We start from the raw sequence: 27908 nt of genomic DNA on the forward strand, positions 1-27908 counted from the left end.
CTCTGCAGGTTGGCGTCTGCAAAAATGATCTTTTCATCAATGAAGCTGACTTGCTGAAACCACATGTGCTTTAGTGTGACCGGTTATTCACGCGTGCAGCCTTATTCATGCGTGCAGCCCTACCCTTCATATCTGGCATCGTAGCTCCGTCTTGTTGGCCTGTGCGCTGTCCTGCGGTCTGATAAGAAAGCGAACTGAGGAGGGACGTTTCTGCACACCTCTTGAGTTTCTTCAAAGAGCTGCAGAGAGACACACAGGGGAGGAGGGGGAGATCACGGGGAGAGGGGCTGGAGAGGCGAAATCATCCTATCCTCCTCAGGAAAGCACTGCTGCTTGGAACAGTTTCCTCCTGCACTCAGATGTAACCGGATAAAATGCTGAAGTTCTTCTCTTCGCGGGATGACGAGAATGAAAGCCTTTTGGCAGCGATAACTGAGGGTGAGAATTGCATTGGGAGGGAGGCGGGGGGGGGGATGCTTTACCACCTGCATGCATTGCCTGTGTGTTTCAGGATGATGATACTGCACGTATGTTTTTGGTACAGAGAACAGCTGATACAGCACTTCGCCGCGCGTATAACCCGTATCTATGAACGTGTGTGAGTGTGTATTGCGCACGTCATGTGTGAAGAGACAACTGCGCACATTGCACGCGCTGTTATCGGACAGTAAACACATCGCATCAGTCAAGTGTCCCATTTGGTCTGATGTAACTGGATGCGGACAGAGTGTCGCATTGCTGCCGGCCTCGGTGCCTTCGAGCGGATTAAACATTTGCACGTGTGTTGCATGCGTCACCATCCCGGGAAGCGATCCCTCCTGTCAGCCCAAGATCGGTGCAGCCCCTCCGCCGTTGTTGGGAAGCTTTGCTCTGTCGCCCGCAGTAAAACAACACGACCCGCCTTTATCTGTTAATGGTTTCTGTGATGGAGCTGCATTGCAGTTTTGGCAGGACGATTAGTTATTTAGCTTGTTTTTTTTTTTTTCGAATGTACTTGATGTTATTCATCAAATATTCATTTTAATTGTGTGCCAGACCACACGACCATTGCAGCAAAACATTACCACTAGAACGCACTGGTTTGGCTACTGTAAGATTTCTGCTGCTTGTTTAAGTCGTATCTACTCATAAATCACTGGGTGCTATGGGTGCTACAGCCCAATGAACACACGTAGGACACATGAACTCGCCTTGCTTCCCGCGCTGGTAATGAACAAGTGATGGTTATTACGTAACTCATGAAAAGGGGAGGGTTGTTAAAACTGTTTTTTGATAAATTCCTACATAATGAAATGAAATGATTGGATTATGAATGAATATCTGATTTCATTGAAGCACACATTCATTTATAGTTGGCTCTAATGAGATGATATTTATATTTAGAATTCAGCCTAATTGGATAACTTAGGTCCAGACTCAAATAGGCCTATGTAATGCTTTTAATCACCAGGCATGTGTTTTATAGCCTAGTATTGGGTCTGATATATCAAAAGGTAATGCTACCAGCAATGGAACAGCTGGGAAACAAAATCCTCCTGTTAATGTATGAACACTCAATATACAGAGCCAATTAAACACAGAACCAGTATCGAGCTTCTTTCTAGCAAACAAGATTCATGTGCTGCCAATTGCCTTTACAACTGCTATTGGTTTTTCATTCATTTGGTCCAGCAAACCTCCTCCTCTTTTCTATAGCCTATTTGTTCTCAGACCTGCTCAGACACACATCTCAAGGGCACCTGAGAGCTAATACTGCTTCAAGGGATGATGGGAAGTTATGTTCAGGATCATTTAATCAATGATCACAAATTGCTAAATGACCACTTTGCACATATGAAAGTGCAGCCTTCCCACCTAATGAGTCATTATTAATGAGCATGCATGTACTTTGTGCGGAGCAGATGAAGGAGACAATCCGTCTCTTCAGGACACCAAGCACCACTGGTTGAACAGACCGTGCCTGCTGGTGCTGAAAGATGGGGACGTATCCAAACCAGGGTTGGGATGTGGCCAAATACAACCAGAGTCTCCCTCGAAGACCCCATCAGATGCACCAGTGAGAAGCAGCTTTGGGACATGTGAGCAGAAACCATCAGAACATCTTGCCAACACTGCGTCTCCCTCCCAGCTAGAGGAAGGCAGCTGCACTGTGACCTCCATCTCCACATGGGGTGAGAGCTGTTTCGGGGAGCCTTCCTGTCCCTTGGTGCTGAGTCCTGCGGAAGCTGCATGGCCAGAAGAAGATGTGGAGGAGAAGGAGAAGGAGAAGAAGAGAAAGCCTCAAGTTCTCCCGTCTAAGGAGGACTCTGTGATCGAGGAGAAGGAGCTGGAAGAGAGCAGGCTGGAGCAGCAAGAGCAGTCCTGCAGCTCAGAGGTGACCACAGCATCCTCTGCTCTCTCTCAGGAGGAGACGCTCGGCAGGAGGTCCAAGGAGCTGCAGGGTCAGTTTAGGATGATCAAATCTGAGGGAGAAGATGAGACGGATAGCAACACTGGTGATGAGGGAGCAATGGGGGACTGTGCTGCCTCCCCTGTGGATCCTGACAACGAGTTACAGTCCAGCCCTGTTGGCATTCTGTCCAAAGATCGAGGCACCTTGCTCGGGGAGGTGGCTCCTGTGTGGATCCCTGATTCTCAGGCAGAGGTCTGCATGAAGTGTGGAGTCAAGTTTACGTTTACCAAGAGGAGGCACCACTGCCGTGCATGTGGGAAGGTAAGGTAAACATTTAATGTAAAAATTGTTTGATTAATTGTAGTTGACATGAGGTATCATATGTTTGTGTGTTTACAGGTTTTCTGCGCAGTTTGCTCCAACCTGAAGTTCAGACTCTTACATCTCGATGGAAAGGAGGGACGAGTTTGTGTTTCCTGTTACTCAGCTCTCATCAGAAGTAAGCAACAATTATTATTATTACTTTTCAAGTTTTCTTTTCTCTAGTTAAAATTCCTATGCATGACTCTGACATGTTCTCCTCAGGTACACCCCCAAGGGGGAAAAGAAAGGTGTGGTTTGCAGATGACATCCTCCCAAGTAAGCAGTCAGAGTCTGCTCCGACCACACCGACCAGAGGACCTACGTTTTCTCCACTAATGAGACGAGCGCTGGGGGGGGCAGTCAGAAGTCCTGTTAGTTCACCGCAGCTCAGGAGAGCCTCAAGGCCACGTGGGACTAATATCAATGTAGGATCAGCCAAAACATAACAGAGAACATAAGTAGAGTGGGAATAAAAACTAACTATACCTCGGGGTTTCTATGCATCTCTAAAATATCGGCTCGCTCTTCCTCTAGGAGGCGTGTGGTCCATACGGCTGGGGCACCACAGCTTTAGTGAGCAGCTCTGTCAACCTCATCCCCCTGAATGGCTTGCCGCCAATCCTCACCTCCACAGGGGTCAAAGGAGGTAAGGCACGTTCGAACACCGGATTGGTTTTCAAAGATTAAGCAAACTTACTATCTTTATACTTTGTTCCTGTTAGTGCAGATGTTGGTGTTTTCTGACCTTGTAATATGCTTTAACGATGCAAGACAAAGAAGAAATTCCAGCAAATTATGAATTACAAGGTTCAGGGGAAATTAGGATGTTTGATGTTTTAGTGAATTTAGTGGTGACATAAGGAGAAAGAAACTGAAGTCTCAAACTGATGTTGCAGCAGCAATTAAAAAATATAGCTGAATAACAAAAACAAATTACTACATTTAGCCTAGTCAGTTCTTAAAACATAGGTTAATTAGTGGCTCCTGCTGGAAGACTTGTATGTTTTTTAGATTTTTATCCTATCTTTGTTGAGCATGGGGATTCCTTGAAGGTACCTGATAAAATATCCATGATTAAAACCAAAATAATCTAAAGAATGTATAGTCCTCTGTCTGCATCCCATTGATGGGTTTGATCCTATTCTCAGATTTACTTACAACACCATACACTTATTGTTCACTATAAAGGAAATCAGCAGATGTACTTAGATATTCCCCATTTGTCTTTAAATATACAAGCTATGAACCCATAGCTTGAACCCATAGCTTGTGGACAGGGAGTTTTACATTTGACTTCTTGCTACTTAAAAGTCCATGTCCCTTTGTGTTACTGCACATAATAAGTGATACTTAATGTTTCTGGTGAATAAGAAAATTTGATCCAGTTTTTTTTTTGCTCCCCCTCAGATTACACTGTGGAGGAGCAGCCATCTGAGATGTTGCTTATCCAGGAGCTGGAGAGTGGCCGGCCCAAGCCCCTGGTGTTTGTTCTCAATGCCAACCTACTTGCAATGGTCAAGCTGGTCAACTGTAAGTTTCTGTTTTAAAAAAATATATATTCTAGGAACTTAAGAAAACTGTATATCCTTGATACAATACATAAAAAATGTACATATATAATATATAATACAGTAACATTCAAATATAGTCTTGCTGTGAACCTGTGAATGAATAAGCACTGCCTCAAAACATTTTGAAAAAATAAGCTGATTTACTGCTTTTATATTTTACGCTGCTCATACATTCATTTCCCCAGACTGCTCAAGTCTTTTATGAATTCATATTCTCTTTAAATATACATTTAAATGTAATTGCATTTTTTGGTCTGATATTGCAGATATCACTGCACTGTAAATCAACTGTCTCTTGCTATATTTCCAAAATCTATAAAATAAAGTGAAAACTTTCCTTTGCTTTCAAGGTTTTTAGGTTTAGTTTTCTGTTAATCTGATACAATTGGAGGAGACCTTCTTTTCATACAATATTTAGATTTTGTTTCTGTCCTTAAAGTATTGTATCATGGGAAGATCATCACAGCGTACAGAATGCAGATCACTGCACAAAACAAAACTAATCACAAACTTTGAATTCCTTATCTATTTAAGTTGCAAACATGAACATTAATCTTGTCCTGTGCTATAACTTTTTGAATGAGTAACCATGAAACATTCATCTGGACAAACTGGACTGCTATGTCAATCTCAGGTCGTACTAGATGCTTCTGTGGTTGATCCTTTTCAATACAACTATTGTATTGTTGTCATCATGTTGTCTGCCAAGACAGTACATATATTTTCTTTTCATGGTAATAAAAATAATGTTAAACGTCAAAACAACCTCAACCATGTGTGACACTTCTAGTTCTACCACTTGAAATTGAATCTTGCTTCCTTTTTTTAACGTAAGTAAAAAAGTATAATATTGGCAATTATTTACACACATTTTTCAAGTCTGACTTCTGATATGCCAGCACCACATTATAATTGATTGTTGTCTGGGCTAATTTACTTGAAATCACTTCTTCACAGCTCTGATACAGTAGTTGCCAGTGGCAGCTACAATGAATCCATGATGGAAAAAGTTTGATTTATGATTTTCTTAAAAAAGGGCTAATAAATTATGTTATCCAATTGGCCCAAAGACTGATGTACTCGCTGTTTGCGGTCCTGTCTTTTAGGTGATATCATAAGCATGTCCAGTACTGGATAATACAACCAACCACACCCATTGAACTTATCAAAATGAAGACATACAAACAGCCATGATTACCCGACACTATTTTACGCGAAGTCACGAAGTAAAAAAGAACAGCAACACAAAACACAAAACTCTAAGAGGCAGCAAGGCCAGCAGTCCTTCATGTGATGAGCATCTTTTTGAGCACTTTATTCTGTCTGTAATGTTCAGAAGCACTTCAATCACAGCAAGGTGCACACACTTGACAAATCTCTAGAGAGGAGGGACAGAAGGGACAAACAAAACCGATAACACAAACATTAGTAACTCTTCACAAAGGGACGACTAAGTGTTGTCCCTTCAGTTCAAATTGAATAAAACTATACAACGTTGTGAATCACTGAGGTTAAATGCAATGATTGTGTGACAGATGTGAACAGGAAATGCTGGTGTGTGACGACAAAGGGAATGCATGCTGTGGGCCAGGTGGAGGTGGTGGTGCTGCTGCAGTGCTTACCTGAAGAGAAAAGCTTCCCCAAAGACATTTTCAGCCACTTCATCCAGCTGTACAGGGACACACTCACAGGTCAGAGCCGCACAAACACACACACCCACATGCACACAGACACATACGATTAGATGCTTACTTAAAGCCAACTTCAATAAGTTGTGTATCAGATGAAAATATACCCACTTATAGAAAACAGCCCACCTTCACCTCCCTCTAAGTGATATGTAATAATCCTGTCATTTCCTCTGTGTTTACTTAGGAAAAGTTGTGAAACACCTGTCGCTGTCCTTGTTTGGTAGTAGTTTCCTGGGAAGCCAGGAGCATGCAGGCTTCTTGTATGTTCGCTCCACTTTGCAGTCCCTTCAAGGTCTACCTCTGCCAAACCAGCCCTTCCTCTTTGGCCTGCTGGTCCATAGGGCAGAGGTAGCATGGGCCAAAGCCTTTCCTGTGCGCCTCGTGTTAAGATTGGGGGCCGAATACAGATGTAAGTCAGACACTTAAATGAAAAGCTGCATCTGTATTGCTACTGTACAGGGTTCCTCATCAGTGATTCACTTTCTTTTTTTCCCCCAGTTTACCCGTGTCCCCTGTACAGCGTGCGCTTAAGGAAACCTTTGTTTGGGGAAATAGGCCACACCATAATGAGACTGCTAGTTGTGAGTTTGACAGTTTGTGGCAGTTTTTGATCACAAAATCCAATTTTCCCATTTACACAGAAGAAATGTGCCATAGCATTTATCAAAACTTCCCTAAATTATGTGAAATGACGGCCCTCCTATCCTGTTTCAGGACTTTAGGAATTACCGTTACAGCCTTCCAATGGTGCCAGGACTCACTGTGGATCTGGAAGCTCAGAGGACCTGCATAAAGATACCCACAACTGGGTATAATGAGGTTAGCCCTTTCATACCCAAAGGTACAATTAGAAGTAATTATCACATTGTATTAACCTTTCCCTTTTTTCTTTGTTACCTAACCAAAGGATATTATGTCTGATTTCTTAACCTTGCCTCTTCTCAGCTCACTCACAGAGCCAGCAGTGTGCAACAACACAAGCTGATATTAGCTTAGAAATATCCATTCTTTTTTTACCGACAGCAGACATGCCAAAACAATATTCCCCAAAACGTTTTATCCTCTGAAGTCTGTATGGCCAAACAGGAACGCAATGGACTACAGGTTTAACTAGGATCAACTTCTGCAGGGCCCTAAATGGATTTGCAAAACTTTTTTTGTTTGGTTTGCTAAAATTAGCTCTCTCAGCAATTAAGTCAAGCAGGCTGAATTAGTAAAATACTGTTTGAGCGATTCCATCACTTAATTCATCCAGACTAATCTGATGATCTAGCTGGTGAGTTGGCTTACTTGTGATTTACTTATTAGCAAATAGTGCACAATTATCAATTCCCACTCCATCCCATGTAGGCCTATCTAATTTACAGCTAGCTAGCCAACCTTGAAATGCCTCTTGCCAATGGATATTTTAGCTGGCTAGCTTCTTTAATTATTTACCAACTAATGGGATCCATACTAATTGTGAAAAAAGAAATATTGGTCTGTGTCGGAGTAACATAGAGTAACATAACTTAATACAACTGCTCACTTCACTGTTTTAGCCTTAGATGCTAGCTGGCCTACGTAAATATAGAAAGCAATAGACTGCTTCCTGTACTTCACCTCATGGCCACACGTGTCAAATCAAACTTCTGAGAACTCTAAATAGGACCTTTATTTGCAGGTTTTAATTTTTATTTTTTATTAATCATCTTCCTTTTCTCTCTGCCCACATGTTTCATATTAGCTAATGAAGGCTTTGAATAAGTCCAATGAGCATGTGCTGGCCATCGGGGCGTGCTTCAACGAGACTGCAGACTCCCACCTCATCTGTGTGCAAGGAGAAGATGGCCAGTATCAGACACAAGCCATCAGCATCCACAATCAGCCACGCAAAGGTGGGCCATAAGGATACTGTGATGAATGTAAGACACCAGAATCTGGACTGAGTTCCTGACTGAAGAATATGGTCTCATTTTTACTATGAGTACTAACTTCAAATATAAAGGCTATACTTTGCCCTATTTGTCATTAGAAGCCTATTTTTTTTACATGCATCAACCAATTCTATTAATCTAAAAATGGTAATCCTTCATCCCATTTCATTGTATTAGGCTATAAATGCTGCAGTGTGTAGCAAGTTGACAGCGGTTTACTAGCTCCATACTTGTCCCTATACAAACAAACAGGAAATTAATTATGTTTTTGTAGCACATTTCAAGCACTTAAACCACGCAAGCTGCCTAGTTTGTACATAACCATGAAATTGTATTTATTAACCATTACATGTATTTTGCACGATGGAACAAAGACTTTTGTATAAACGCTGTTAAAGTTGTGATTTGATGTAGCCATAAGTAATGAAATCCTTGACTAAAACATGGCACTCAATGTATTTTAACAAGACCCAATTTAAAAGAAGGAAAGAGAGTTGAAGTTGCCACCTGGCTCAAACATAGTCACTTTCTCTAGTACAACACTAGATGGCACTAGATGCCAGAACGACAGTTTGTCTCTAAAGGTTTCTTTTCTTCCTTTCTCACAGTGACTGGATCATGCTTCTTTATATTCAGTAGTGCACTGAAAGCGTCTGCAGGATACCTTGCCAAGTCCAGCATTGTTGAAGGTAGGATGACCATGCAGAGCGAGGCAGGTTCACCATAACTTTTCCTGCCCTCTTGCAGGAAATTAATTGTTTACTTTTAAGTCGTGCATGTTAACCGCGTTGCTTCATAACTGGTTTATTCAGAATGTGTTGATCTTTTTATGTGTGTGTCTGTGTACATTTTAACAGACTGTTTGTCTAGGCGTGTGTACATGTTGATGCATGTGAGTGTGTGTGTGTGTGTGTGTGTTTCTCCTGTATCGCTGCCCCCTTTCCCCAGATGGGCTCATGGTTCAGATCACTGTGGAAACCATGGCGGAGCTCCGTCGGTCACTCCGGGAGAGGAAAGACTACACCGTCACCTGTGGGCGGCTTGACCAATCAGACAGCCAGGAGCTTGTTTGTGTACAGTGGGTGGAGGAGAAATGCACTGTAAATAAGGGGTGAGTTTGCCCGTTCACCTGTTTGATGTCAATGTTGCAGTTTAAAAAAAAAGAAGCTTTTGAGCACAAGGAGAACAATATAATGTATTTGAACCCTTACATGATCCTACCATTAGTACAATCACTCCAAAACACTGGAATCTAACATAAACAAAAACATTATGCAAACTGCTTTAGAATTCTTGTTTTATTCGTGATTTATATGCATTGCATGGACATGTGGAATTGTTTACCTCAGAGTTATAAGCCCCATCGATGGCAAATCCATGGAGTCCATCAGCAGTATAAAGATGTTCCAGAAGTCTGAGTATAAAGAAAACGGAAAGATCATCCGCTGGACTGAAGTACATATTACCATCTTCTTATAATATCAACACAAATCTATTTGAGTCCTCCTCCCTTTACGTTTCTATGTATGTTTTGTGAAGGTGTTCTTTCTGCAGAGAGCAGATCATCCCAAAGGAGATGCATTCGACTCTGCAGAGCACAACCGCTTAACGGAGCGGATTGCCCGGGCGTTTTGCCTGGCGCTGTGTCCACACCTCAAACTGCTGAAAGAGGACGGGATGGCTAAATTGGGGCTGCGCGTCGCTTTTGAATCTCAAGAGGTCAGAAAAGAAGTTTGGTGTTTGGTTAATAGTGATCTGAATCACATCAACACAGAGTGACCCATATATCAAGATATCAGATGTATTATTATGAATGAAATTATGAATTCTGCCCAAAAATTAAATGAAAAGTGAGCTAAGAGAGCCAATCTGTTAAGAAGTACATTTTTATCTTTCATATTGAAAAGTCTATCCAAAAGGCAGAGTGTAGTGTCTGCCATTTTTCAGTATAATGTTGTTCAATAGAAATGACAACAGGAAATTGGTGGATCTGAAATATGAGTCCAAATTACACATAACGTTTACCAACAAGTTCCTGGGTGTGACTCCATATAAAGTAATTAGTGGTTTCTTTGTAATTCCAGGTGGGATTTGTGGCAGGCAGCAATGGGCAGCCCCTCCCAGCTCAGTACCTCAACGCCCTGGATAGCGTGCTCATCCCCGTCATACACAGCAGGGGTCGCAAGAGAGGTGACGAGCCTATAGTGATGGAGTTTATCTTTTACATCCTGGAGAACATCACTTAGAGCGCAGAACACATGTATTTCATCTCTCTAACCCTGACCACAAATCTGACTCTGGCACTCTCCATCAAGTACTGCAAGTTCAGTTTCAGGGTCGATAAAAGCATTCAAAGGGCGAACCAGACTACATCTATGGTCTGCATCCATCACACCCATTCACAAGTAGAGAGAAGGGGTCTGGCTCTTTGTGGTTCTCTGATCTCACACTGCCCTGCAGTAGACAATCTGGGTACGCATGCCACCTAGGACACATCAGATCAGGGTACAGCATTGTACAGTAGTAGCAACTTTGTAGCTTCATATCATTCATTGTTCAATACACATGCCCATGAAGAAATAACCTTTAATATGGGTGCTGGATTCAGCCCCACAACCTTAATGCAAAGAGAAAAAGAGAATGACTTAAAGTCCTTTACGTAGTAGATCTGTAGCAATTTGATGCACACTGAATGAATGCCTAAAGAATGTTTTCTTACTGGAATCTATTTTAAAAGATTGCTCGTGAAATGTTATGTCAGCCTGGAATTAAACTTGCAACAATGACTAACGATCAATGTCCTGTTCATCAAAACTGGGTGCAACATCTAACCAAGCACAGCTTTGAGTACTACTATGTTTATTTATAAACACACATATCATTTTACTTAAAACTTGAGGTGATTTTTATGCAGAAATGTGTTCTTATGGTCGCTAATGGAGGAGTCGTGCTCACAATTTATTTGGCTATTGCATTTTAAGTTTCATTTATGGCTTGTAATACATCTACGACTGTTTACACCTCATTTTAAGCAGACATTCCCAACTCTTATGTTCTGTTCTAGTTTGGCTTCAGCAGTTATCATATTAAAACTGCATCAGGTGTTTAGAAATCCTTCAACCATATACAGACGGAATGAAAGAATACTTTTTGATAGAGTACTGATGAAAACATCAGCTCATTTCTGACCCTAATGAACCAGGGTGAATGGTAGGAGTCGTGAAGGCGTAGATCCAGTCTGCAGGATGCGCTCTCTCTGCCTCTCACGATGAATCTTTTCAAACAAAGCAGAATGGGGCTCTTGTTTACCTCCTACTTGCTCCGCATACTTTGGATGACAAAGACACAAGGCACAGGCAAGCAATGCAAATACTTTACCTCTTTTGTTGCAACACAGCACAATTTCAGTCTTCCCCCGACAACTACATAACTAAAGCTGCAACTTGCACACACAGTAGGCACTGTAGATACATACACACAACATTTACAAGATCATTTAAAATTGAATTTATTGGCATTTTAAAAACAAGTGAACAAAATTTAGAGTCTAAAGCATACTAATACAATTAGTTGTTTGCTGTAAAACTATTTACAAAAAGTATGTTCAGGTTTTATTTTCGGTCATCTGTCGACAGGGGGGTTAGAGGGCCATGACGGTCAATTAAATGTGTTGCGTAATGTATACTGAACTAGGAGTTCGTGTGGAACATCAGTGAAGATAACATTCAGGGCTAAACATCTCCTCTTCATACATTGTGTTCTGTTCATGGTTCCCCAACTCAGAGGAATAAACAAAGCAACCAAATGCAGGACCCCTAACTGCGGAAGTCATCGACCATCTAATTCCCCCATGTTTTGCATATAATAATCTTTGGAATGGGTAGTAGGTTTAACAGCTTCACTGGGTCACACTTCTTGGGCGTTTCCTTCCAGATATTCTACGCCTTCTTCATCTTGCCAGTGTGAGCGCTGCCGTTCTCGTGGCGAGCTGAGCCGTTGGTGGCGCTGTTGTTGTTCTCAAGGTGTTTGTCGTTGGTGTAGACCGCTGTGCCGTTCTGACACGACTTCACATCCTGTTTAGGCAGGCGCTTACCCTTCACGTAAGCCTGGAACCAGAAGTTGGAGAAGAGGAAGAAGAAGAAGGTTCCATAAATCCAGATGAGGGTGAGGATCGTAGGGAACTGGTAGTTGCAGCTGTCCATGAAGTAGTACTGGGTGGCGTGAAGGGAAATCAGGACAAACTGGGTCTGGTGGGAAGAAATCAAAAGTCAGCCAATGCATACTATAAATACATGTAGATGAATTTGTCTTACTGCTTTTATAGCAGAACCATTAACATCTGCATTCACAAAACCCTCTGGTAAGAGGTGTTTAAATCACAGAGCAAGGCTGTGAAAAAACTGCAATCAAGCTCCAACATGTGAGTTTATCTTGAAAGGAGAAATATGCAAGATATCTACTGAATGAAATCAGAAAACGACCTTACTATATCATAAAGGCATTAAGGAAACAAAGTGCGGGCTTCTCTGACAACAGTGCAGCAGCCAGTATGTCCTCCTAAGTTTGAAGGTCTGTATTTTTTTTGACCAGAGAAGGTTTTAAGCAACCCCCCACAGCAAAGCAACCTTGTTCACTAATTGTGCCTGACCTAAAAAGCCTCAGCATTTTTCTAATAAGCTCCAGGACCAGAAACGTGGTAAAACTAGGATAAATATTGGAGATGCTTCCTTTTTTCGAGAAATGGAGAGAGGTTAGAACGCAACAAAGTAGAGCTGGCTAACCTCTTACACATCGATTAAGGAGGGGGGCGGGTGGGACAGCTCTCTCCAATGTTATGAAGTACACGTTTTAAACGCTTTGTCAGAGTAACATATCGATCCTGGCAAAATAAAGAAAACAATAACACATGGAGTGTACGAACCAGCTGAATGGCAGTCATGTATTTCTTCCACCACAAAAACTTCTGGAAGCGTGGTCCAGCAGCAGAAAGGCCGTAGTAGAAATACATGATGATGTGGACGGTTGAGTTCACCATGGCATGGAAAGATCCCATTCCACCTGAGGAAATCATCAATAATATTAGGCAGAGTCAGATCAATGTGTCAAGGACCTTAAAGAAACATGTAGATTATGAAGGCTATAGGTTTTACCAAGAGAAAGTATTTTGATTATTTTCTCATGACTACACTGAATTAAGTGTTACACAAGTTCAGAGTGTGTGAATTATTATTATTCTATTTCATTGCAGCATAAAATGATATTCAAACCTTTTTTTAAATTAATATTGATGCTCAATAAAGACAGGTAGACAACACTTACACTCTCTACCTGGAACTGTTCCGAAATGTATCATGTTCTTCTCTTTGTGAAGTCATGACTGAAGACATGATGTTTACTCACCAGGAGCGAGGCAAATTCCCCACCACCAGGTCCAGGGCATGAATGAGTGGTGGAAGATGTGCAGGAACGTGATCTGGCCGTGCTTTTTCCTCAGCACAAAGAAGACCTGAGAGTACAAGGATATTGAACACTTACAGCACAGTCAATGACCAAAATTGAACACAAATCCTGTAAAAATATACTCCACTTACCGTGTCCATGAGCTCAATAATCTTGGAGAACCAGAAGAGCCAGGCTACTCGGACCATCTGGTCAGGAGAATTAAAAAGAGACTTGAGTTAAAAGGAGAAGTGAAGTTTCCAACAAAAGCACAGCAATCATTTCATGTTAATCAGGAAAATGTATGCGACATGCGGACTTACTCGTAGTGCTTCAGGGCTGTCAGACGTATCAACTGGATCACATCGCCAGGTATACGTTGTGGCCCATCCAGACATCAAAAACTAAACGACAAAATTTTGTCTATTCACTTTTGGACGTCACATTGTATTCACGTAAGTCACATGTAACAGCAGAACAAGTTGTCCTCCCATTATAAATGTCACTAAAACTACACACATTAAGCTATGCCTGTTGTTAAAGGCAGGGTTGGTAATTTTCTCCAGATACACTTTTGAAGATTTTGGTTAAAATAGTCTTTAGGTTCTGACAGACATTAATAACTCGCGTTCTCTGGAAAAGGAACAAAGAAAATTTCATCTGTAGCAGTTGTAAGCCTGTAAAAACTTTGACCAATGTCTGCCACGAGGTCCCAATCTGATGAACCAATCACGCCTCTCTGTCTCCCTGCTCGTTCTCTACCCTATGCATGCACGAGCCCACACTCAAAGCATGAGCTGGGGTCCGCTTCTGGACCAATGGCGCTTGTGCATGTAAGTGAGGGGCGTTGAGGGAGCACAGAGGGGAGGGGGTGGGTGCAGACACAGCACTGAGGGAATGCTACTTTCAAAATCATGCTAGTTTTCCAAAATTACCAACCCTGCCTTCAATATGCACTGCATGAAAAGTACATTACAAATGTAACTTGATATGACGGGGTCTTACTTCGTAGACGATGAACACTGACAATGCCACTAGCATTAAGTTGTATGCTATCATGGCTTCCTTAAGCTGAAAGGCCTTGCGTTTGGCCATTATGGAAGGTCCGAGGTACAGTACAAAGAAAAGGTAGCCTATTAATATTGCAGACATTGGAAAAGGATTGTGCATCAGTGGATACTGCGTCACCCGTTTATCTACAGAACCAGAAGGAGAGAAGAAATTAAAACAATGACCAAAAATATGGAGTGATCTCTTTACATTAAGTCAGGAGTGTCACTTACCCATCCCTGCCAAGAGGAAGTCATAGATATCCACGGCATGGGAGCCAATCTCTTTGATCTCCCGGACTATGTTTGCCATCTTGGATTGTTAACCAAGTATCTGGGAAAAGAAAACAACCCAACAAGCAAGTTAGTGTGGCTTCATCACACAGCAGCAAACCTTCCATCAATCCAATGACAGTAATTCAAAAAGTCTAATAGCTCTCAATTCCAGAAAACAAGAATTTGAGCGGTTCATATTTTGCTGAAAATAGATTTCTTATTCAGACTTTGTCTTCTCAGATGTGTGAAAAGGACTGTTCTCCCACATCCGTGTGTATGCATATTCATTTTATAACACCCTATGTTTGATCAAAGTGGATGGCTTTTCCAAGAGGTTGATGTTTCCAAAAACTGACATAAAAGAAAGAGTTTTCAGCTACAAGACTGGATTACATGACAACATTCAGTAAAGAAAAATAGAAAAACAAATGTCGCATTCATCGCTTGGGACTATCTGGTGATCTGGTCAACCAGGGAGGAGAAATTGAGACATTTCCCTATTCAGCAGGATTGAAATGCAATTACCGTGAGAGAGCGGCTCGTCCCTTACCAAACAAACACTCCCAACAAAAATCCCAAGATGCTTTGCCTCAGCTCCAACCACTCATCAGGCATGGCCTGATATCAGAGAGGAGGTGCTAAAGCAAACTGGGAGGGAATCCCTTATCCCACAGTGAGACAGCACACTACTTTACAAGACATAACACCAAAAGTGTGCCCGTTACACCCCCCGGCCTTCAAAAAAGTCATGGTGGAGGAACAACAAAGAAATGTATTCCTTCATGTTGTGTGGCAACCACATTTTTTATTTCCAGTGTCACTCCAATACTGTACAAACTAGTTCTTGTACTAATTGGTCGAGGTGAGAAATGTTTATCAGTGGGAGGTGCCACGACTTGTAGCATGCACACTGGAATGTTGCCATGGTTTTCAGATCTGCATTTTTGTGTCTACAAAGGCCTTTCATATTAACTGTTTGCTGTAAAGTGTATTGACAAAGTAGAGGACATGCAGGGTGCGGTCTCTAACACAACACTAGTCCCAGAGGCAGCTATTGTTTACTGTATGATCTGCAACGTTGTGAGTTTTCATCGCCTGAGGGCTAAAGAACAGCCCTCCTTAAGCCAATATAATTTAAAGCATTTCTTGCTGAGGAATGAAGGGCAGGAAGGAGTGGAGTTCGCCAAGGTGCTACGCAGAATATCTATATCATAAAGGAAGATATGCGTTTTACTTAATGAGTTAAATTTCAGTTCAAAGTTGTAAAAATCAAATTGTATGCCTCTTATCACAGGATGTCACACAGGATATAATACTTCAGTACATAAGGTATGGAACCCATGTTTCGAAGGTATTTTCTGTCTGCAATGGCATCACTGAATACTTGCCAAGCCAATGCATAAACAACCCTGTATCTTACATCATTGTAATACAAAAGCAAAACAAAATGTGTAGCCAACATTCCACAACCAAACAAGTAAACCCCTGATCTGCTTGTTTTAAACTCTTTAAAATTAAAGAAAAGAAGGAAAAACAAATTGACCCATATTAACTTTTACTTTTATGGAAAAGTGTTCTTATTATTTTGTGTATGCATTGTCTCCAAGTTCAAATGGACTCTGAGACACAGGTCTACAATGAGAACTGATTTTATCTCAAAGTAGATATTCTTCTACCCTTTGCAGACAGATATCTCCTACAGCTTGCTTGAGTTTCCCCCATGGTTACCCACAAGGTCGTGTCAACACCACTGTATCTTTTCTGGTCGATCTTTTTAAACTTCCAGGTGATCAAGTTCAGCATTCCACACCAATTTGTGACAGCTGCTCTCGGCAGTACTAACTCACTTCCTTCCGCAGACATGGTGAAATACAAACAAGCTTAAAACTTAAGTTTAGTCTTCTTGCAGGCCGCAGTGTTATCACCCAGAGTGCAAATGGTGCTGTATAACAGATCAGATACATTTCAATGAAGTCTTACGAAAAAAGCCAACGTGGTTTTTGAACCGCCGATGAGGCATTTGGGCAGGCGCCTCACAATTCAACAAGAGTATCATCATCATGTCTTTGGTGAAGAGTCTTGTTCTGAGGAAAAATGCTGAACAGTTAAATGGATCAGAGGATTACCTGATCATGTTAGTGGTAATATCCCAGGTATTATAACACAGTGGCCTTGCATTGTGTGGTGGCAGTTTGACCACATCACATAACTTGACTTTAGTTGGTAATATCAATTTAAAGGAGTGTATCCAAGTCCAATTCTCAATCATTTTGGTAATTCAACAACTTCCAATAGCTACGAGAAGTTTGTAACATCATTTGGAATATTCAATTTGTTGACAATACTTTATTGAGTCCTACATATAATATGTTGAATACACAGTAACATTGCAAATGTGATTATTCATGAATACAATATTTATTTTTTAAACAAAGGCCCTTTATATCTCCCAGTTTTGTGTTCAGACTTCTGTATGAAACATACAACATGTGACTCACTTTTTTGCGAATATTGAGCAATAATAAAATTCATTGTGCGAGTCAGGGGATAGTCTTATGATCATGTCATTACTATGGAGAAAAAATAAACAATATATCTGTTAATCCTCAGTCCCAGATGACTGTAGGAGTCCACAGAGAAATTAAAATGAATCCACCTCCAGTCCAGTTGAGTCGACCACAAACCCCGCTTTAAACTTGGAGAAAACCCCTTTACACAAAACCTCACTGCTCTGACACTTCTTTACCGTTTTTTCCATCTGGTTATCGGTCCTCAAACACTGTGGGGACGTCTGTCTGCTTCTAATCTTAACCAAATTAAAGGTTTATGTATTATCACACATTTATGACCCTTGTATAAATGTATCTCTTTGTTGCGCTATATCAGCTTCAGCAAAACTCAAAGCAATTTCACAAGAGAACAGCAACTTTCTCATGATTGTGTGAGGGGTCCAAATGTATCTGCTGCCATATTATTCCCATGAAAGAACGAAGCAATTAAGCTGTACACATATGACCGTTGAGAACGCCAGTCTAACCATACTCAACAAGTGTTCCCCGCTAAAGAGTTACAGAAGTTACCTACATCAGTCCATTCTTGTGACTTCACTAACATTTCTACTGAAACACTTTTCCCTCTTCTATTTTCCCACCATGAACGCCCATTCAATTTGAGGAAATACTGAAAGAGAGGCTGGTAAACATCAACCAAAAAGATTTTTAAAAAGGAAAGGGAAACATTTCCTGTGAGTGCCGTGTCAATGAATCACAGGGATTGAAGAAAAAAGGGAACTCACACTCACGAGGCAAAAGTTAATGATGAACAAACTAGAGCAAAGGGAAAAATAATTAGGAGAAGCCAGGGACCCGTTAGTCAAACACTCTGTATCAAGAGTCCTTTCTACGGAGGATACTTCATACAGAGTAGCATGAGTTTCTCAAAGAGCATAAGAACAGAAACATTCCCTGAGGAAATACAACAACAAAAACTAACTAACTAACTCCACAAAAGTTAGTTCACCTTCTACTTAAGATCGAGCAACTTACCTTCTCCACACTAAAAATTCCCCCTTAAATCATCAAATGCCAATGTGGATTCCTCTTCCACAACTTGGCAAAGCCTCTGTGTATTATATGGGAAGGCAGGCAGGAAGGGCTTGGGGCAGCAGCAAAAGGAAAAAGCAGCAGAGCAGAGAGGGAGACAGAGGGAGAGAGAGAGATGGGGAATGAGAAAGTAAACTGACAAAGTGTGACTGGTACTGTAGTGTTCCAAATCCCCGCCCTCCCTGACTCACACAGATGAATAATCAGCTCACAGAAGGAGAGGGGGGGGGGGAAGAGAGAGAGAGAGCGAGCAAGGAAGCAAGCGAGCAGTGTGTGTGAGCGAGCGAGCGGGTGCGAGAGTCAGAGTACAACTGAGGTGACAGAGACATGGCCCCAATTTCAACCCACACACACAAAAAAAAAAAAAATCCTAAAAGTCTAAATGAGCCTAGCTCCCTTTCGACCGCCGCCCTCACTTTAAACAAGCTGCAGCTCCCCCCCTTTTTACTCTCCTGGCTACACCCACAATCCACTGAAACACACACACACATGCACATAACTGTGGAGTCCCTCTCTAAGTTTTCTCTAAGGGGTGGGCTGATAATATTATTCACTAGGAGCGGGCGAGAAATCAGTGGACACTCTGTTGTCATGAAGAGGCCATTGTTAAACATTTATTGGCTCTCTACCCGGCCGACACCCATTAAGAAAAATGTCTTTCCTTTTGCTGAAAGACGATCACTATTCCAGCTGAAACGCCTGAAAACAAGTCAGGAGCAGTTAAAGGGGCTATATGTAACTTTTTACGTGTATAAATCGTTTTTTTTAATCGCCCATTAACAAGTGAACGGTTATCTGATGTGAAAAAGTAGATGTTCACTGTCTATCTGTGTTGCCTGTATAAAAAGTTTCCTCGGGTCGTATTTTCCACAAAAGGAGTGAAGTGACATTTTATGCATGTTCTCAACGTCCTCCTCACTCCGCTCTGCTTACAGAGATCAACAGTACAAACTCATCACACACTCCCGCTACAGCCAGAGGCCGTCTTCCACACACTTCTATCCGCCCTACGAGCTCTCAAAGGCGGATAAACTCATCACACACTTTATAGCCTTCAAGAGAAAAATGGGATACCTGCATTAAAAGCAGCCATAAATGTTGATGTTTACTTAAGAGATGGAGATGGAGAGTAAATTTAACTGGCAGAAAAGATGATTGCTGCAACAGGAAGACATGACTCATTTGATAATGCTCAAAATTCTTCTAAATGTATTTTAAGGAGGGCTCACTCTACTGTGAAATCATTTACTCGCTGACACATGCAGGGTTCTATCAAAACAATCTAGTTACTTTATAGTGGGCGTTGCATTTAGAGACTACGGATCATTTCAGTCCTAAGCAGCACATGGCCACTACAGAAAGGAATGCATGGGGAAACCCTGTAGGAACTTATGCGAATTATTGAACAGGATTAGCTTCTTATTTCTTTTAGGTCAAGGCACAAATTTGTAAATCAATCTACAAGGCTGTCATTACTCTTGAGTAATACAGACATCAAATAGACTTCATGATCAAATCCTATTAAGTAAAATGCAAACAGGAATAACTAGCAGACTGCGATTGCTTTCAAAAGTTAAATAAATAATAGTTCAAATTTAAATTTTAAATTATAAACATCAGGCAGCCTTTGACAGTCACTCTCAAAAACATCTTCTGTCGCTTTGAGTCTTCTTGACCAGGCTCGTTTTACCCGTCACTCTGTCCCAGGAGGGGGTGTAGCACTCGGGCTCAACCCCTCCTCCAAATACCCTAACTCAACAGTCAAACACTAGATCACGCACTCTACAAAAAGGGTATACAGCAGCTGACAAGCCATCTAAAATATGGAAGTCATCTCGTCGGGTTTAACATCTCTTTGAGCTGTGCAGCAAAAGCAACAACAGAGATGGAAAGGAAATGCCAATTATGGTGGTTTACAAAACAACTGCTGATATCGTTAACTCCTCAAAGTGATTATTATTGCGACTGTCATTAAAAAAAAAAACTACAAGCGTGGCTGTAAATGTGAAGTATTTGACATTATAAAATTAGAGTACTGGAGAAAAAGGGAGCAAAAGTCAATGTTTCCGTCTCTTAAAGGCTTTATATGCGATTTTTTTGATCCAGCAGATGTCGCCCTTGAGCACCAGCATGAAACCAAATCAACTCGCAGTGCATTTCTGTGTTAGCATGCTAATGTTAGCGATCTTTACTATGCTCATATCTTCACACTGCATGTACATTTACCCAAAACGACCATGATCTAGAAACGCAGTTAAGCAGTGAGTACAGTATGTTATTCTTCTTTTCTCTAGTCCCTCAATTAAACAACTTTTATTCGCGAGGGGAGGAGTCGGCCAGCCGTCCGGGCGATGTAAACAAACTGAAGATAGGACTCCGAAAACTCGGAAAGCATCACAGACAGTGGGACTCTGGCGTTACACCCATTGTAGACAGTCATGACTCACAGAGTTATTTTCAGAGGATGTACTTGATTTCTATTATATTTAAGCGCACATAAAGCCTTCAAGGACCTTGAATAACAAAGTGAAAGAAAACAGAATTAAGTGGAGAAATAAGTGGAGGATCAATGAGACAGCATTGCACTATACTTATGTCACAAATGATGATTTGCAAGTTATGAGCTTGTTTTGAAAACAGCTTTAAAGACGTACAAAGGTGAGGTAAAAATCTAAAAGTCCAGACACACTGTAGTTGATACACCTATTTTCCGAGGAACAGTGCCAAACTAAACGGATCTGCCCTTTGTACCTTATAAATCAATTAATTACACTCCACCTTGAAATTAAATGTACAACAGCTACAGACAGTACATTTTATCACTCTGACTTCGCTCAAAGTTGAAAGCAGGCGTGACTCACAAAAACCTAATTATACTCAGTTCATCTAAACTCTTAATTACCTTTGAAGATCAGACAGTTTAATTCAATTGAGCTTGAAGGTGTAGATGCATAAGCATGTGTGGGCAGTGAGCACAAGTCTCACAGTATTTCAACCTTTATATCACACACCAGTGTGAGGAGTCCGACTTTGCACCTTGGCCTCATCACGGCACAAATCTCAGGACTGGCTGTTGCATGTAAAAACATTAGACTTTTCTTTTTAAAAGACGAGCAAGAAAATATTATATTATATTAAATGCTCTTGTATTGTAGACTTTATTGTCAGGGCATTACCTTCAAAAGTAAATAATTAGCGTTCCATGTAGATTCAAATCAAGCCTCTGTCTCCTTTCCCGCATGTCATTCCACATTCTTTATCTCCCTGATTTCAGACTCTATCCACTATCCAGTCTCTCTAATAAAAGGCATGAAAACATCCCCCAAATTAATCTAAAAAATAAACAAGTCCAGTTGAATTAAAATCAATAGATATTTACGACTAATGGTAGATCTCAAGTTATGGTGGTGTAAGCATTGTTCACCGTTAAAGCATTGTTGGTCAGCTTATGTTATTTTTAAAGCATTTATTGATAGCTCTTTCTGCGTTCTCAACTTTTAAGAACAAGTTTGTGAGAGTCGTGAACAGCAGCACCATGAACCTGAAAACAGAGTGGATGGCAAGCGGAACGAGATAATGTCAGCTAAATGCATACGAATCTCAAGTCCAAAAAAGTAGCACACATTCCAATCAAGCCAGCAGCATGACAAACTCAAGTCAAGACAGAACAAAAGGCATGAGTCAGCATGCTCTTCCTGTGCCCTGAGGTCAGCAGTCACCTGAAGCTTCAGGACCATTTCTGTCAAGATATACTATCTGACATAACTGTGATGATAGAAAAGGAGCTTAAATGAGATTCAAACACAAGCTGGTGTCATTCCACACAAGGACAACTTAATACAATCTGAACTGTTCTGCAGCTCTTCACCTGAAAGCACTTTGAGTATAGGATGAAAAAAACTGGATCAGTGAAACATGGTCTAATGTGTAGGTGTGCTCTGTGACATATAACATGTCCTGTACTGAACTGTGTAGGTTCTGTGGACATGAAAATTAAGACACAGTCATGGCTAAAACAGCAGGATAGATATATGTGGTGCAATATCAAAGTTTTATATATTTGGTAAAAGACAATTTCCTATAAAAGCAAACAGGACAATCAGCAACAGTTTGATTATTTCCATCTTTCATGTCTGTAACTGCTGTCAAGGGCTAGGTGTCAGACAAGACTATTCACAGCATGCTGAAGAAAGAGCGTTCATATATTTTTGTTTTACATTTTTCATGGCAGATATTCTCAATTAGTGATACACCTAACTGTTAAAATCAGCAGGGAAATATATTTGGGCAGAAACAACACTAGATAAACACGTACAGGAAAGAGATAACCACAAGGCAGCAAAGACCGACACAGACCCAAAGTTCCTCACCGCAGGAGCTTTAGGCCATTAGTGTCCTCATTGTCTTGGTTATTTTACAGCTTTAAATGAGTTGTTTTATAATTGTTACAACATGTGAATCAGATCTGTCATAGTTCTCAGAAACCTTAATGGACGTTATGTGAAAATCAGATTTTTTGAATACAATGGCAAACCCTTTATAGTACTGCTTATTACCAATAATAATATATTAATCATTTCATAAATTATTCATTCTTAACTGTGTTGATACCTTGTCAGAGTCAATTAGACACTTTTTAATATAAACAACAAATCTATGAACACATGATTAGTGATATGAGAAGAAAATGAAAACAGTTGACGAAATGAAACGCAAACTGAGCAAGATAAATCCATTGGCATGTCCACTGAAGAAAATAAACATGACAACAAATTCCTTAGGTGGCAATAACTTTACTACCCTTCGCCACCACAGGAATGTAGCAGAACTAGCCTCTGGATTGACATGCTTACACCATCTTCCCTGCCTTGTGTTTAGGTGAGGGTGGGTGTGAGTGAGTGTGAAGATGGTGGTGGGGGAGCGTTATTACCCCTACTTGCACCTTAACACTGGTCCTATTCTGTTTAAGCCCCTCCCTCTCTCTCGGTCACCTTTGAAGGCCTCAGCCACCTACGGCTCAGATTTCTGGAACTTTCCACACACAACAATGGAGGTTTGCATCCTTATAAATGAGCTCAACCTGGGGCAAAACGACTAAAAACGACTGCAGCTCAACAGGTGCAGGGAGCATGAGAGACTATAAAGGTGACACGTTTCCCACCTAAAAAGAAAAAAATGATTATGTATTCTTGATTCAGTGTCGCGATTTGTTTTCCTTTGATGATACGTTTGATTTGAGTTTTATACTTTGGTTGAGCCGTCATCTCTCCATCAGGGACCCATGATGCATTTAGCTCATAGAGGGTAGAAAATTGACTGTTCAGACAACATCCAGGGACAAGTTTATCAAGAAGATTTGAATATCTATTTCTTGCCAAGGACAATGCAACACATCTATGATCAGTAATGTAGGTCAAAGTGGAAGCCGCAAGCTGTTCTGTAAACGGCAAAAGATATTTAAAATCAACCTCAGGATAGCAAGATCAACCAGATTAACTTGTGGCTTAAAAATAAAAATACATTTTAGTCATATCATTGTTTGTATTTATTAATTTTTAAAGATATATGTGTTTTGAGTTCATAGGAATAAATAGGGTTTAACCACGTGTCAAACTTAAACACCCTTAACTGTAAGGCACAGATCGTACATTTTTGAGCCATGCCTAACGGTGCCATGAAAAAGTACAAGTTCTGACTTGATCTGACAAGTTCCATTTGGAAAGGAATTTCCACAAACCACAAACACACAAAGTACAGAGGAAAAAATAATTGATATGTAGGAGGATCCTGATAAAACACAAGCCTTTACAAGACAATCCTAAAACAACCGAAATGTATCAGATTAAGTTTGGCTATTTGTTTTCTAACTGTGCTCAGTTCCTTGTTCAATTGTAACTTCACTTTTCACTTCAGTTGCTCGGCAGAAGCCAAGATCAATTCCACTCATTGATATTTTTTTCTTGCACTCCATGGTGTGCCTCGTGTGTGTGCGCTTTATGGGAGAGCACACTACAACTACACATCAAAACGTCACACTGGATAAATGGGGAAAGCGTAAAACAGAGCTAACAGGCAGGATGGGGTTACGTAAGAGGAAGACTTTACTATGACTGAAATGACACACCCAATGTCTGTCAAGATTACAAACGATGCTAATAATATTACACAAACATCCACTTCTTAGACTCAAGCAAATGTTTCATGTGAGTAAATCTGTACTTAATAATATACTCCAGGTCATTAAATATAACATTAAGCAGTTCCAAAAAAAAGAAAAGTGCTTTCTTTGCTATATAACCTTTGGTCTAAATATGCAATAACTGATGCAGCACCCCTTCAGAAGAACAAATAGTCAGATACTGAACCTCCCTGTCCTTCTCTTCGTGGCTATGCAGACAAGCAAGCAGAAATTACAAATCTAAACATCATCCACAGGAAAAGTAATTCAAGGCATGCTGGTTACTATAAACAACCACTCATCCGCGGCTAATATAAAGTAACAACAATGCAATGCTAACACTGGCTCCATAAACTGACTTTACTTTGTCTTCTTGCAAGACAACAGCAAGTTAAACAATGTTATTCCAATCAAATGTGTTATTCTTTCTAACAATGAAGTAAACCTGTTCAAATTAAACAACCAGTGACAACTAAATTTTTTTTATAAAGGCACATCCAAAAAGGTAGAAATGACACTAAATCCCATTCTGTAGTGCAACAAAAGACTACTACTGCATTGGTTCACGTGGGTTCAAGAGTGTCTAGCTAATGTGTAAATTCTGGCAAGGCCCCAATCAATGTCGTCACAACTTCTGCTTTTGACAAGGTAAAGCTTGGGCCAGTTAATAGACAACTTCTCATGTCTTCCTCTAGACTAACCTGTTCTGTCAACCACAAGGCTTTGACCTAGGGGGATTGTGTTCGAAGTTGCACAGTACATTTACACAGATGAAAGAGCAGTAATTAAAAACACAAGAGTAGCAGTAATGGTTAACAGTGACCTCTTAAAATGTAACTTACAATGTTTACCTTTAAAATGCAGATTGTCAGGTATGGTAGCATATCCACCCATAGTGAAAAAAAAAAAAAAGACTGTCAAAACTGTCTCCTTAAAGATCAGCAAGTGAGTAATCTGGTCAAATAGAGTAGGAAAAGTCTGAACTGTGTGCTCCTAATGGTGTTTAAACAGTAACCTCTCATAGCATATGAAACGTATAGGCTGTATGCATGTAGATGTCACTTAAAGCAACTTCAATCCTTGTGGGAAATTTTAATGCATTAACCAACAAAAGTTCAAATTAGATCGGAGTTGTCATAGTTATGTAAATACACTTGAACATTATTGGCGACAGAGGCTGACTTGAAGGTTTCAAATCATTGATTTACTGTAAAAACATAACATGGTGAAACTCAACTGACAACATTTAGATCCAAAGTTAATTGTGACAGTTTTAACAGATTGCCAGATGGCTGCTTACAGCAAGCGCAAGTGTTTCAAACATTATTCAAACACCCTCAGGAACATTTGATGAAAACCTGGGTAGTCAGGATCTAAAACTGTCCAAGAGTTTTAAAAAAGACAGGATTGCTCTTTGTGCTTCAGTGCACTGAGTCGCTGACATGTTACATGGTGTGTGTGTTTTTTTTATTTTTTAATGTTATATTTTAATGTTTCTTTTCTTTCCTCTGTCATGATGCCTTTGATGTCTTGTGTGAAGCACTTTGAATTGCCTTGTTGTTGAAATGTGCTACATAAATAAACTTGCCTTGCGTTGACATGGAACCCCTTACATGCAAACACCACACTGGTTGGGAGAATGTTGTAAGGGAGAATAGTGTGACTTAAATATTCCTTAAACTAGCAAATAACTTCTCTGTAACTGCTCAGTGACTAACAGGAGAGGACTGTGGTCATCTGTTTGTAGAACAGTTGCATAGACACCCAAACCTCAGTCTTAAACAGTTTCCCTGAGAAAAACATGAACCCATGTTTTATCCATTGTCTGTACCCTATACTTTTATAGTCTTTGTTATCACCTTAGTTTGTTTTACAAGGGGGAGCATTACTGCAAACAATGGCCCTTCAGTGTTTACATTACTATCAGAGACACACCTGGGCCATTAGCCTTGAGGCTCCTTGTCTCAATCCTGCAGTTGTTAGTAACAGCAAATGTTTACATGTCCACACAAAGTCAACGGACCATAATGCACCATAGAGGACCATCACCTGACGGGGGAGTGTAAACTAGTGTCGGCTGGAAATATAAGGGTGCTGCAAGCATTCTCAGCATTATCACTTTTTCCATAAAAACATCAAAAAAGTAAAAATGACAAGCACAAAATGCTTCCACCATATGATCTCAATCGTGTTTAGTTGTCAAACAACACTTTCATGTGGGGGTAAAAACATACAGGCTTAGCATTAGGCTTCCACCATTGCTTAGTGCACGAATGAGGTGTAGTTGGAGTGCTTCTGCTTTCTACTACAGTGATTTAATTTAAAAACAAACATAATGCCATTACATTCAGTAATGGTGGCACAATGGATACAATAATATAAGTAATTACTTGATTCGACATATAGTTTATAGCCTACTTAAATAGTTATTCAGAATCATAAAGTAAAAAAAAACTCCTCATCATTCACTTATGTGGCAGCATAAAACAATATAACAGAATCCTCAATAAAGTATTGTTGAGCCATTTATTACCTGTTATGGCACTATAACATCTATGCCCTTCTTTCAGATAAAGTCCCAGAAACACTTTAATTAAATGCATTTGTTTTGCTAAACTTATTGGGAAGTACTTTAATAGTACAGTATAGTTGCCCAATTCACAGCCTGCTGCTAAAACATAGACATAGGCTAACTAAGACGTCATCCTCATTACTTCCTTTGACCTGAAATGTATGACAGCTAGAATCAACAAAGAAAACATGAACGCTGTCATTATCATTTACCTTCAAATATGCTGCGTACAGGTTACGATACCAAGTGTAAAGGAGGATGTCCGGCTGTCAATGGGCACTTTTGTCTGCAGCACAGGTGCGGCTTATGAGAAGCGGGTAAAGCATCAATAGCCCCGGTAGCTAAACTAGCCGGTAAGAGAAGTGGATCACACATTTTCAACATGACACCAGACACGAGGTCAATGGTGACTCCCGACTTAACAACGACAGAACAACAACAACAACAACAACAAAAACGCAAATTATGCAAAGCCAAAATCACGTGTTTAAAGCTACGTCTTAGTTACTCAAGTTTGAAACAACTAATCAAGCCACCTGAAGTAAAATGTGACGCTGCGCGAATAGGATGTTGCGCGCGCCTCCATCAAGTGTCCCCCCACCTGAAATTAGCGACAAGTCTCACCCAGCTAAAATGCCCTATGTTCAAACGCATGCAAACCGTGTCAGAAAGCAGTTATTAGAGATAAATCCAACCTGTAGAGACGGTCCAAAGCAGGCTTATCAAGTTACTGAACTCTGATGAATGAAGTTCTCTGCTCAGCTTCCTCTTTCTTTCCGTTAAAATCTTTCTTGCTGTGACCCAGCCCTTCCTTCGGTTCAACTGGAAAAAAGGTGGAGTCATCTCTCTACAGTCTACG

The 27908-nt window shown here is 40.6% G+C and overlaps 2 protein-coding genes across 4 annotated transcripts; one reads left to right on the forward strand and one right to left on the reverse strand.

Moving 5' to 3' along the window:
- Window positions 1–276: 276 nt before the first annotated feature.
- Window positions 277–10726, forward strand: zfyve9b (zinc finger, FYVE domain containing 9b). Of its 2 annotated transcripts, XM_020650060.2 has the most exons (16): window positions 280–438; window positions 1902–2713; window positions 2792–2891; window positions 2978–3180; window positions 3290–3401; window positions 4163–4285; window positions 5862–6017; window positions 6202–6426; window positions 6516–6598; window positions 6732–6836; window positions 7744–7894; window positions 8542–8622; window positions 8882–9044; window positions 9283–9388; window positions 9473–9652; window positions 10018–10726. In XM_020650060.2, exons 1-16 carry the CDS (start codon window positions 375–377, stop codon window positions 10177–10179), a joined length of 2826 nt encoding a protein of 941 aa, XP_020505716.2. In that variant the 5' UTR covers window positions 280–374; the 3' UTR covers window positions 10180–10726. The 2 variants fall into 2 exon arrangements, 1 of the variants encoding a protein (XP_020505716.2); XR_010666541.1 differs by lacking the exons at window positions 9473–9652; window positions 10018–10726 and having other exon boundaries at window positions 277–438; window positions 8791–9044.
- A 699-nt stretch (window positions 10727–11425) lies between these two features.
- Window positions 11426–27902, reverse strand: elovl1b (ELOVL fatty acid elongase 1b). 2 transcript variants are annotated; one of them, XM_020650039.3, is made up of 8 exons: window positions 27745–27902; window positions 14656–14755; window positions 14378–14568; window positions 13696–13776; window positions 13525–13581; window positions 13334–13439; window positions 12855–12991; window positions 11426–12180 (listed from the first exon to the last, which is right to left on the reverse strand). In XM_020650039.3, exons 2-8 carry the CDS (start codon window positions 14732–14734, stop codon window positions 11872–11874), a joined length of 960 nt encoding a protein of 319 aa, XP_020505695.1. In that variant the 5' UTR covers window positions 14735–14755; window positions 27745–27902; the 3' UTR covers window positions 11426–11871. The 2 variants fall into 2 exon arrangements, with proteins under 2 accessions (XP_020505695.1, XP_020505694.1); XM_020650038.3 differs by lacking the exon at window positions 27745–27902 and adding an exon at window positions 18243–18430.
- Window positions 27903–27908: the final 6 nt, after the last annotated feature.

Source organism: Labrus bergylta, chromosome 6, assembly GCF_963930695.1.
Source record: "Labrus bergylta chromosome 6, fLabBer1.1, whole genome shotgun sequence".
Taxonomy (NCBI): Eukaryota; Metazoa; Chordata; class Actinopteri; order Labriformes; family Labridae; genus Labrus; species Labrus bergylta.